This window comes from Piliocolobus tephrosceles, chromosome 8, assembly GCF_002776525.5.
Source record: "Piliocolobus tephrosceles isolate RC106 chromosome 8, ASM277652v3, whole genome shotgun sequence".
In the NCBI taxonomy this organism is placed as follows: Eukaryota; Metazoa; Chordata; class Mammalia; order Primates; family Cercopithecidae; genus Piliocolobus; species Piliocolobus tephrosceles.
Window position 1 is genome coordinate 84,833,344 of NC_045441.1, and position 12,484 is coordinate 84,845,827.

The 12,484-nt window shown below is 35.6% G+C and overlaps 1 protein-coding gene across 1 annotated transcript in view; it reads left to right on the forward strand.

Moving 5' to 3' along the window:
- ABCB4 (ATP binding cassette subfamily B member 4) overlaps positions 1 to 12,484 on the forward strand; it is a 70,222-nt gene that overhangs the window by 17,164 nt on the left and 40,574 nt on the right. Inside the window, exons 7-13 of the mRNA XM_023226716.3 lie at positions 605 to 776; positions 2,306 to 2,430; positions 5,226 to 5,397; positions 7,477 to 7,590; positions 8,708 to 8,818; positions 9,041 to 9,166; positions 12,061 to 12,264. Coding sequence (XP_023082484.2) covers positions 605 to 776; positions 2,306 to 2,430; positions 5,226 to 5,397; positions 7,477 to 7,590; positions 8,708 to 8,818; positions 9,041 to 9,166; positions 12,061 to 12,264 — 1,024 coding nt within the window. The remainder of the gene's footprint in view (positions 1 to 604; positions 777 to 2,305; positions 2,431 to 5,225; positions 5,398 to 7,476; positions 7,591 to 8,707; positions 8,819 to 9,040; positions 9,167 to 12,060; positions 12,265 to 12,484) is intronic.

Below are 12,484 nucleotides of genomic sequence, written 5' to 3' on the forward strand. Positions count from 1 at the left end.
AAAAAAAAAAAAAAAAAAAAAAAAAAAAAAAGAGGGAGAAGCAAGACATTTAGGGTCTTGTAAACCACAAAGACCTCAGCTTTCACCCAGTGAAATGGCAGCTGTTGGTAGTTTCTGAGCTGAGCAGTAACATGAGCAGACTTGCATTTTCAAAGGATCACACTGTCTGCTGTGTTGAGAATAGACTGGATTGAGAATAGGGACAACGGTAGAAGCAAAGATCTTTTCCCTGTTACTTCCCTATAATAAGAAATGCAGTAATCCTTCCCTATTACTGTTGCTTATTATTGTTGCAATGCTCTTAATTCTTGCTTTTAAACAGATAGATTTATATGCTCAAAATGTTAATGCTTCTCTCATAGGATTGACTCATTTAATAGTATCAACTTTAATGATACTAACTTGTTAGAAGCACTGATTAATCCTGAATTTCTTCCTTTGTACGGTGTTTAGGTGGGGAAGATGTTATTCAAGAGGCTAAGACTCTCAAAGAGGCTTGCAGTTAGTGAACAAATTTTACTTGTCTATGTGTTTGTTGGATGTCTACTTCATCTTTCTAACTGAAACCTCCTGCCTGTAACCACTTAGGTGTGATCTTTTTTAGTGACATCTCCAAAATCAGTGAAGGAATTGGTGACAAGGTTGGAATGTTCTTTCAAGCAGTAGCCACGTTTTTTGCAGGATTCATAGTGGGATTCATCAGAGGATGGAAGCTCACCCTTGTGATAATGGCCATCAGCCCTATTCTGGGACTCTCTGCAGCCGTTTGGGCAAAGGTATGTTTGAAAGCTGGCCATTTTTATGTGTGTTAACCCCTGCACACAGTTATCTTTAATATGCAGAAGTCTCATGTACCTGTGCAGGTCTGCATTAAATGTCAGTTGAAACTACATCCAGTAACATGGTGTTAATATGGTGCTTTAGTAAGGAAATTAATCTTTAACATAATTCAAAATGTCACAGGCTGGGTGTGGTGACTCATTCCTGTATCCCAGCACTTTGGGAGGCCAAGGTGGGTAGATCACTTGAGGTCAGGAGTTCAAGACCAGCCTGGCCAACATGGCAAAACCCTGTCTCTACTAAAAATATGAAAAACTAGCCTTGCGTGGTGGTGCATGCCTGTAATCCCAGCTACTCGGGAGGCTGAGACAGGAGAACCACTGAACCCAGGAGGTGGAGGTTGCAGTGAGCCACGATCATGCCACTTCACTCCAGCTTGGGTGACAGAGTAAGACTTCATCTCAAAATAATAATAATAATAATAAAATAAAAAAATTCACAGTTCTTACTTCAGTTACCCTTAAGGAAGTGCGACTTTAAAATATAACATTACCCTCAAATTATTGCATGAACATAAAAATTTTAAATAGAGTTTGGATTTGTTCTACTTATTTTGATCATTACCTGTTATGGTTAAGTGGCACTCTGCCAGTTTTGCCTTGCAATAAAATACACAAAATGTATTCTGCTTCAGCCAACACTTCAGAGTCGAGAAATTTTACTGGCAATTTTTGCTCATCCTGGAGTTGATGATTTACATAGTGAACTACTTGTATCTCTTCTGTTTTTATTTTTGCTTTGCTCTTCTCCTGAAACATCTTGTTTGGTTATCTTATTATTCAGCAGAATGCCCATGAGGAGGTCTGGAAGTATTGTTTTTATAGTAATTAAAAATTGTGACACAAGGCCAAGGTGGGTGGATAACGAGGTCAGGAGATTGAGACCATCCTGGCTAACACAGTGAAACCCCATCTCTACTAAAATTACAAAGAATTAGCCGGGCGTGGTGGCGCACTTGTAGTCCCAGCTACTCGGGAGGCTGAGGCAGGAGAATCGCTTGAAAACGGGAGGCGGAGGTTGCAGTGAGCCAAGATCGTGCCACTGCATTCCAGCTTGGGCAAACAGAGTGAGACTCTGTCTCAGAAAAAAATGTGACACAATAAAGGAAAGAATGGTAAATCCTTTCAAAGTAGTAAAGCTTTATTTTATTTTACCTTACAACTAACAGAGAAAAACAGTAGATGTGGAATTTGACAGTGTTCCCAAGAATGCTATTTAGAGAATTATGTGTGTATTTTATTTTTTCCTGAGTGCTCTTAGGGAGCCTATCACCAGGGTGGGTCAGATATAGCCTTTGAGGGATGTGGACGCAGTCATTGGATCTAGAACACTGGCATTTGCTATGTGACTTTAATATTTGGTAAAGGAGAGGGTTTGAGAAGAAAAAGTAGGTTAAAGAGTTGACCAGAGTGCCTTTAAACTTTTCTCCCTATACAAAAGTGATAACTGTTTCTTTTCTGTCCAGATACTCTCGGCGTTTAGTGACAAAGAACTAGCTGCTTATGCAAAAGCAGGCGCCGTGGCAGAAGAGGCTCTGGGGGCCATCAGGACTGTGATAGCTTTCGGGGGCCAGAACAAAGAGCTGGAAAGGTCAGGAAGGTTCTTTAGCCACTGGTTTAAAGAATGTGTTTTTACATTTCGTTGCTTCTTCTTTTGTGGTTTTTGTTTATTACCTTCCCTTTCCTAATATTAACCCTTCTCCCATAAATTATAAGCACCCTTTACTGATGGCTATAGTTGAATGTCAGACTCTAAAGCAAGGTTCTTAACCTTTTATGTTCCATGGACTCTTTTGGCTATGTGATAATACGAATGGACTCTCTTGTTTTTAAATGCATAAACCAAAATATGCTAGCCCTTTGGGGAGCCAAGGCAGGAGGATAGCTGGAGTCCAGGAGTTCAAGACCAGCCTGGGCAACATAGTAAGACCCTGGCTCTACATTTTTTTTTTTTAATTAGCTGGTTGTGGTGGTGTTTTCCTGTGGTCCCAGCTACTCAGGAGGCTGAGGCAGGAGAATCACTTGAGCCCAGAATGTCAATGGTGCAGTGAGCTGAACTCCATCCTGGATGATAGAGTAAGCCTCTGTCTCAAATAAATAAATAAATAAATAAATAAATAAATAAATAAATAAATAAAAATTTTTAAGAAAACAAAAACTAAATAAATAACCGCCCCCCCCCCACAAAAAAAAAAAAAAGTAGGATTATAAAGGAAAATAATTATATTTAAAAAACTTATCAAAATATTTTTTATTTTTACTCCCTTAATGACTATGAACTGGAATATAGAAGAGAAAAACCTGAGAAAAGATCGACTTCCCAGTTATAGCCCAGAATTCTTTGTAGGGCCTTGTGGATCCTCCATGACAATGAGGTAGGGCTTCCCAACCAGGCCTCTGGCTTTCAACTTTAATGATCCAGAATAAGCCTGGAAAACTGACCAGTGTCTGGGGGCATGTTGCAAACTCTTCTCTGAAAAAATTATCAAGGCATGATTGACATATGAAAAGCTGTGTATACATCTTTAATGTGTATATCTCAATGAGTTTGGGGATAAGCATACACCTATGAAAAAGACTATTCTGCTCTACTTAAATGAAAATAATTACTTAGGGTTTTAAATAACATTATCCCCTACTATAGTTGAAGTATGATTCCATATAAAGCATTTTCTTCGGCTGTTCTATGGGACTCTTGATACTCACAACTCTTGGATATAAAAATTCTCTGGAAATTCTCTAGCATTAAAAACAAAGTTTCCCTTACTCCCCCCATTTCATTTTCTACTTTTCTATTCCTTAATCCCTCTTCAAAGCCAACATGTTTCTGGTTCTCTAACCTCTTCCTTTTTTCTCTCTCACTGCTGCTTCCTGTACACAGTAGTCCACACAGACCACACTAACCCTCAGTTGGACCTCAGGATGTCAGTGTAATCTGTGCCGCTCCATTAGTCCTGGTAAGCGAGCCACCTAAGTGAACGTAATTACAGTGTGTCCGCTGCTGTCATTGGAGCTGTGTGTCACACTGGGCAGACACAAGTCTTCTTGCCACGCCTTGAGGCTCAGCCACGCAGGAGAAATCACAGTGCTGGCCATGGCCTGCTGGCTACCCCAAGAGATGCAACTGTGCTCTATGAATGCAGCCCCCAACCAGAGGAAAGTACCCTGAAGAGCTGGGTGCTTTACGCAATAAAAAAGACAAACCTTCTGGTGGCAGAATATGTTTTTTAAAAAACTAATGAATTCCCATGTTTTATTTGGTTCAACACTAAAAGTGGTGTTGCTGTGGGTTTTTTTTTTTTTCTTTTTTTGTCACAAAGAGAAATACCCTAATTTGTGTGATATTTTCCCCTCGAAGTGTCATTGCATATTCATTGGATTTTTCTTTAAATTTCAGGGAGCCCAAATTAAATTTTACATACCTTCTGGGTCTAGCATGGAAAAGTAGATTTGATTTAACTTGATAAAAAAAATTGTAATTTAACAGAGTCATTCTAGATATTTTAAACTTTATATCAAATGCCAGCAGCCAGTAATAATGAATTTGAATTATGATTCAAAGATATGATAGTAATAGAATGAGCAGAACTCAGGAAGAGATAAAAGTTGAACACAATGATACTAATATAATAGTAAGAGAAATGATCAGGCTTGCTAACTATGAACCAGCTACTGTACTACTTTCTATAATTATCTATCAACCTCACAATTATCTTGCAAATTAGGCATTATTAAATCCATTTTACATATGATGAATTAAAGTCTGGAAAAATTGAATAAGAACTCATATTCCATAAGTAGTGACTACCTTATAACCTGCACCTACCTTGACAGATGAAGGTCACCCTGATTTTTAAAAGAGTCAAAGAGAGAAGCCTATGTTTATGTACAACAACATGTAAAATTTTCATCCCTCACCCAGTGGGCAATAGAGGTAGGATTTTCTTTTCTCTAGAGAGAAGACATTGACCAGAGTTAAGAATCTAACTGTTTATGAGTTCCAGTAGTGTTTACAATCAATTCTGGTTTGACTTGGTTTCTCTCATTCCCTCTTAATGCTGACTTGTGATGTTGCCGTGAAGGTGATGGAGAAGCTCTCACATATCCCAGGGTGAGCCCTCAATTCTGGAATAGCCACAGGAATGTTGGTTGGCCTGCAAGGGATGAAGGGAAATGGAGCCGGGCCAGTAAAGAGAAGGCTTGGATCTGTTCTAGGCCTGGCTAATCCTGAATTAGTTCAATGCCCAAAGAGCTGGGTCTCACCATGGGTTCATTACCTTGACTGATTTTGTTACTTAAACCTCCAACTATATAGGAGCTGAGTGTGACTCAGATTATGGATTGTTATTCTTAATTATAACGTTTTCCCTCTCATTTTTCTGGTAGGTATCAGAAACATTTAGAAAATGCCAAAGAGATTGGAATTAAAAAAGCTATTTCAGCAAACATTTCCATGGGTATTGCCTTCCTGTTAATATATGCGTCATATGCACTGGCCTTCTGGTATGGATCTATTCTAGTCATATCAAAAGAATATACTATTGGAAATGCAATGACAGTAAGTAGTTCTCCTAACATTTATGAAGAATATGAAAATCTTATTTCTCCATCTACCTTCTCTTCTCTTTGATATCCCTCCTTTGTGAAAGATGAACATGATTATAGGTTTTTGTTTTTGGTGAATCTTTCCGCTGTCCAGTGGGCAGGGCTGACTTTCTAGAATATACACATCATAATTATGAGTGTGGATAAGAAAGTAGCATGTGGTTAGACCATTTGTGAAACATATACAATGTATAAAAGGAAATTAAAATGGGATGAATTTATGAATAAACAAATATGGATGGGAGCCATCCTCCCTCTGCCATTGAGTTTCATTATATAAGAAAGTAAGCATCATTATTATAGAATAGGTCATTGCACAAGAGAATTTACATTTGTAGCACTTAAAACAATCAGCTCTCTGAAATACAAGAAGAGAGGTTATGTTAGTTTATTTTTCTTATTTATCAAAATGAAGATAGCTTCATTTTATGATTATTAAAATAATATATACTAATTTTACAAAGGATTAGGATACAGAATTTTTAAAATTAAAATTACTTACAATCTAATAATTTATATTCTCTCGATGATAATTTTTGGCGTATATCTTCCAGGTCATTTTATATATATATATATATACACCTATATATATACATATACACATACATATTATTTTCTTTCCAAACTGGGATCATACTATGTATACCTTTTTGTAACCACATTTGTGAACTACCATTATTTTGTGACCATCTTTCTATATCAGAGATTCGAACAATATGTAACTATTTAAATAGAAATCTTTTAAAATCTTTACTTCCCTGTCTTGCTAAAGTGAGGATACTGAGCATAATTTGGCCCTTTGATGATGACTTGGGGTCATTATGAAAGTGAATATTTTCAGAATGCTTTATGCAGTGGTATCTTCAGACTTCATTGAAGGGTCGTGGGTGTTCGACTTGGTGAGCCCTCATTAATGCTGAGTTTAGTTTTTCTCACTTCCATTTTCTCTCTGGCAGTCAGTTTGGAAGCTTGACACCCTTTCTTCACTTCTTCATTTACTATTGAAGTTTTATGAAGAAGGGAGGTTGAATCCTGACTCTACCATTCACCTTTGGTGATGAGTTGGTCCTCTCTGGCCTTAATTTCCTCATTTGTAGTATGTGGACAATGACACCTATCCTGTAGGGCTGAGAGTGCTATCCCTAGAGGGAGCCCAAGCAAAGCCCTCTGCATAAGGGGCATGGACTCTATTGCATTAACCTTATAGCATCTATTATGGTCAACATTATTTTTCTTTCTTATTGGTCTTTATCTGTATTGCAGATGGGGGATAGATATTTAACTGATATTTGAGTTATGGGTAACATGAAGTGTTACTGTGTTTTCAGAAAAGCCAAATTATATGTAGAACTTTTACCATGCCCTGAGAGAAAAAAATAATTTATCTTCACTTGTGTTTTTCTCAGTTAAGTTATGTTAATAATCTGGATTCCTGAAGCTATATTCTGAGCTTTATATCAATTCATTTTCCTAGTGAAAAAATACTGTGAAGGTAAATGTGTTAAGTTTTGTATGCTATAGTACAGAATAACTGTGTAAAGGAATTGCTAACCAGTGCACACTGGAGTGATTTTACATTTTATGATGTGCAAACTGTTTTTATGTTAAAAATCTTCTAAAAATATATGTGACATGGTGCTTTTTAGGAGCATTACATGTGGCCAAAATCTGCCATGTTTTATATTGAACCATCTATGTAATTCCATGCATAGAGAAAATCATATAGGATAGAATAATAATACTGATTGAAATGTTTCTCTCTGGTGGCATTTGTGAATGAGTCAATGAAATAGGTTTGAAAAATCTTTTTAACTCTATATATTCAGGAGAACAACAGGTAGTGTGAGAAAATAGAACCATTCAGGCAATAAAATGCTATATTAGCCTTGCAAATGTTGCTCTTCTGTGAAAAAAATTAAAGGATAAACCTAAACTTAATCCCTTTATGTAGTACGTTACATATAGATCACATTTTAGATAATAATGAATGCCAGAATGTGACTTAAGCTTTTCCTCATGTTATTTTGCTCAGGTTTTTTTTTCAATCCTAATTGGAGCTTTCAGTGTTGGTCAGGCTGCCCCATGTATTGATGCTTTTGCCAATGCAAGAGGAGCAGCATATGTGATCTTTGATATTATTGATAATGTAAGTCATTTATTATTTTAATGCCAAAAGAAGTATTTGAGCTTGTATAATTAAATCTGGCTTTAGGTTGCATATTTTTGAATCAATTACATTGAATAAGTTGTACTGACTAAAGTGACATTTAATTATATGAAATGAATGACCTCTTAGTAATAAATGAAAGAAAATACCTCTTATTAATATTTTTAAAATGTATCTTTAGATAATATAATAACACTGATCTCATTTTGGAGAAGTACATCTGCACTAGTGCAGAGCAAAGATGTTTCTCTTCCTAGTTTTTAATCTTGATTTTCACTTTCATGTTGTAGCCAGACTGAGAATCTTACAATTTCTATATAGGATGGGGGGTATATAAATTATTGGTCGGGCCAAAACTGACAGTATATTTTGCTGTGGGTTGGCCCTCTCCAAAAAATTATCACCGTATGTTTGGTATGATTTTAAATAAACTACATTAAATAAGTTAAAACTGACTACAGTGAAAAAGAAAAAGTTTTGACATAAAAAAGTATGTCACTGCATTCAAATATTGCAAAGTAGATAACTGCAATTTGATCATTTAATCTAAGCAACATTTCCTTTTTCATTGATCCAAGTCATGAGAAAATTTCTCAGTTTCTGATTGTGTTAAAAGTTGACATTATTTCTAAATAACTGCTATAATCAATCATAACGGCTATAATCAATCATTGAATCTTCTTAGTTCAATCTATTACATTTATTATTTAGGAATGAGCTAATTTTCACTAAATGCTGAAATATTTGGCTATAATATATATCTATTATTGTATTTTTGTTATTGCACTTGTATAAATATGCATATCTGACCATTTAGAAAATTTATGAGGATATGCCAAAAGCTTAAAGGGAAATATTATATGAAATGAGATGAATATCTCTTATGTACTCTTCAGGAAAAGACTATTTTCTGAAAAGGAGTATTTCTTTAAACAGCACACATACATATACACACAATCTTCATCTTGGGTTTTTCTTATGTATAGGGGATTGTGACATTCCAGGTCCTATTTTTGGAATTTGCTGTATCGTATTCCTTAAAAATGCAACTTGTTTGTACTATGATGGAATAGTCATTAAATTTTGTTTTATTTAGAATCCTAAAATTGACAGTTTTTCAGAGAGAGGACACAAACCAGACAACATCAAAGGGAATTTGGAGTTCAATGATGTTCACTTTTCTTACCCTTCTCGAGCTAACGTCAAGGTACTGCAAGTAATATTTATAGGAATTCCTAACTGAGGTTGATTGTTGAATCATTTTAAAGAATAAAGTCCCTATTATTTTGATACTTATGTGCCTTTTCCTTTGGGGGTTATATTCCCTTATTTGATTTTTTTTTTTTTTTCAACTTTCAAACTGAATTGAACTATTCCCATTTTAGGGCTTTGTTGTGAGGTGTGTTCTTTTTTCTCATTTCCCTTACAGATCTTGAAGGGCCTCAACCTGAAGGTGCAGAGTGGGCAGATGGTGGCCCTGGTTGGAAGCAGTGGCTGTGGGAAGAGCACAACGGTCCAGCTGATACAGAGGCTCTATGACCCTGACGACGGCACGGTAAGTGGGAAGAACCAAGCTTTCCAGAGTGGGAAGCTGGATACAAATTGGCCCTTTGAGATTGGTTTTTCAGTAACAAATTTGCATGTGAATCCAGTTTTGGTAAAGAGCCTGCAAAATGGCAATGCCTATGGATAATGCCTTCACACCCTTGGGCTGGTTTCACAAATGTATGAAATAAAAGTCATAAAAGCTGTGGCAGCTGGACAAAGCTCTCCTCTGTTCTGACTAAGCTTTCATAACACATTAAATTACTGCAAAGCAGTCTACAAACCACTGAGAGGATTACTTTCAATGAGTTATTGGGTTTGGTCAAACATATTCCATATAGCAATTGTTGGCAACAACTGATGACAATTAGGGTCACCAGATATTTTAGGACAGCCATTAAATTCATCCAAGACAGTTGAGTTTTCTTAAACTTTGGAATATCAAAGGGGGAAAGTGGAATGATCTCTTAAGAAACTAGTCTCTTGAGAAATTTCTGGAAACACAGGGACAGTAATAGCCTAGGGTATGTTTTTTGCTGTTTAAAAGTTTTGTTATAAATTTGAATTTACAGAAAATTTTAACTAGAGAACTCACAGATCCTTCACCCAGATTTAGATTGTTTATATTTTGACCCACTTGCTTTATCATCTTCTCTTTCTCCGTGTGTGTGTGTGTGTTTGTGTGTGTGTATGTGTGTTATGTATACCCTTATACTTCAGAATATATTTTCTAAAAAGGACATTCTCTTAGATAACCACAAAACGATGATAAAAAATCAGTAAATTTAACATTAATGCAATACAAGTCCACAAACTATATTCAGAATTTCCTCATTTGTCCCAACTTTAGAGCATTGAGTTTATCTGATATTAAAATGAATTATAATTCAATAATTGTGAAAACAGAAGATTATAAGGTAAAAAGTAAAAATAATGGCATGCCAAAACCAAAAATCATAAAAAGGCATTGGGACAGAACAGAGATCTCCAGAATTAATATATAATTTTCTATAATATGTGGAACTATTTATTTAATTAAATAAAATTAATGTTATTAGAAAAATCTGATATTACTATGGGAGAACATAGGCCCATTCTCATTTACTAAAGTAAACTCTGGGTTGGTTCAAGTGTAAATATTTTATTTTTTAAAAAGAACCTAGTAAAATACCAACCATTAAGGATTTAAATTATTATTGAAACAATTCACATTTTTAAAGAAAGCATATGTTAACAGAAAAAAAGATCTTCAGAAATTCTGTAACTCAGAGATATTCACTGTTTAACATCATGATTTAATAATTTTCTTACCACTGAAATAATAGAAAAAGTGCCCAGTGGTATAATTGATTAATTCAGTTGTTCCTGAAGCCTCTTTCCAATAAAAACCAATAAAACTATGATAAAAGAAAGCAATAAAGGCCTGACATGGTGGCTAATGCTTGTGATCTCAGCACTTTGAGAGGTTGAGGTGGGAGGTTCACTGGAGGCCAGGAGTTTGAGATCATCCTGGGCAACTAATGAGAATCTGTCTCTACAAAATATTTTTTTAAATAGCCAAGCCTGGTGGTGTGCACCCATAGTCCTACTTGGGAGGCTGAGGCAGGAGGATCACTTGAGTCCAGGAGTTCAAGGCTGCAGTGAGCTATTGTTGCACCAATGGTTGCACTACTATGCTCCTCCAAAGCCTGGGTGACAGAATGAGACTCTGTCTAAAAAAAAAAAAAAAAAAGAAAGAAAAAAATAAAGTAATAAATTGGAGCAAAAGATTTATTATATATGGAAAAACTATTATATTTATTATTTCAGAAGTTAATATGAATATATGAAGGCAACTATGAACATGTGGCTGGAATATAAACAGATTTGTAAAAAGTTTCAAGAAATGGTCAACTTTACTTAATTATATACAAATGAAAACAGATATAAGCTATCACCTCATACCTATTAATTGGAAGAAAAGAGATTAAAATGATAAAAACCCAGTGCTAGTAAATTACAATGAAACAGATATATTTATATATTCCTGTTGACATTGTAAATTATTAAAATATTTTAAGAGAATTATTTAGCCTTTTATCAACAAGCAACAAATGCCCAGCAAATGCAGTCATGGTACATGTAAGCAATTGTTGTCAAGGGAGAAAAAATAAATCATAATCTTCAACTTAGTAATTTTCTACTCTTGCAATAAATATTGAAGGAAGCCAAATATTGAAAGGATTGGAAATAAAGTAAATTATAGTGTGTAAAAAATAGCAAAACGTCAGCTGGGCGCAGTGGCTTACGCCTGTAATCCCAGCACTTTGGGAGGCCAAGGCGGGTGGATCACCAGGTCAGGAGATCAAGATCATCCTGGCTAATACGGTGAAACCCCGTCTCTACTAAAAATGCACAAAATTAGGCGGGCGTGGTGCCTGTAGTCCCAGCTACTCGGGAGGCTGAGGCAGGAGAATGGCTTGAACCCGGGAGGCGGCGCTTGCAGTGAGCAGAGATGGCGCCACTGCACTCCAGCCTGTGCAACAGAGCAAGACTCCATCTCAAAAAATAAAAATTAAATAGCAAAATATCATAATGCCATCAAAATTATATGTAGACCAGGAAGGTAAGTATGCATTTTTATTTACATTTAATATTGGAACATAAAAATAATGGTATGCCAAAAACATAAAACCCAAAATAGTTTATGACAAATAATCCTTCCATGAAAAAAACTGTATATATGAAAATAAATATCAGGAGAGAGCAGATTTTTATTTTGGTTCTTGCATATTGCTGTTTATTTCTAATTATTATTTCTAAACACTGAACTAAGTTAAATATTAGGTAGGATGTTTTTGATAAATGGTCCTGATACTTCAGCTATTAGATGGTTAAATACCTAATATGAAATATTTCTTTCAGATTAACATTGATGGGCAGGATATTAGGAACTTTAATGTGAGCTATCTGAGGGAAATCATTGGTGTGGTGAGTCAGGAGCCAGTGCTGTTTTCCACCACAATTGCTGAAAATATTCGTTATGGCCGTGGAAATGTAACCATGGATGAGATAAAGAAAGCTGTCAAAGAGGCCAACGCCTATGAGTTTATCATGAAATTACCACAGGTAAAACCTCTGATAATGTAGTTGTCCTTGAAATTAGAATTTCACCTCATAGGACTGAGTTTGTTCTTCAAAGGTTTAGCTAATAATGTTTGAGATGCATGATTGTCCAACTTTGGTAGGTAAGTCCCCTGAATGACTCAGTTAGGGGTTAAAGGATTATAGCCTGGTAGATGAGTAATATAAAATTTTATACAGAATATGTCAGTTTTTTATAATTCAG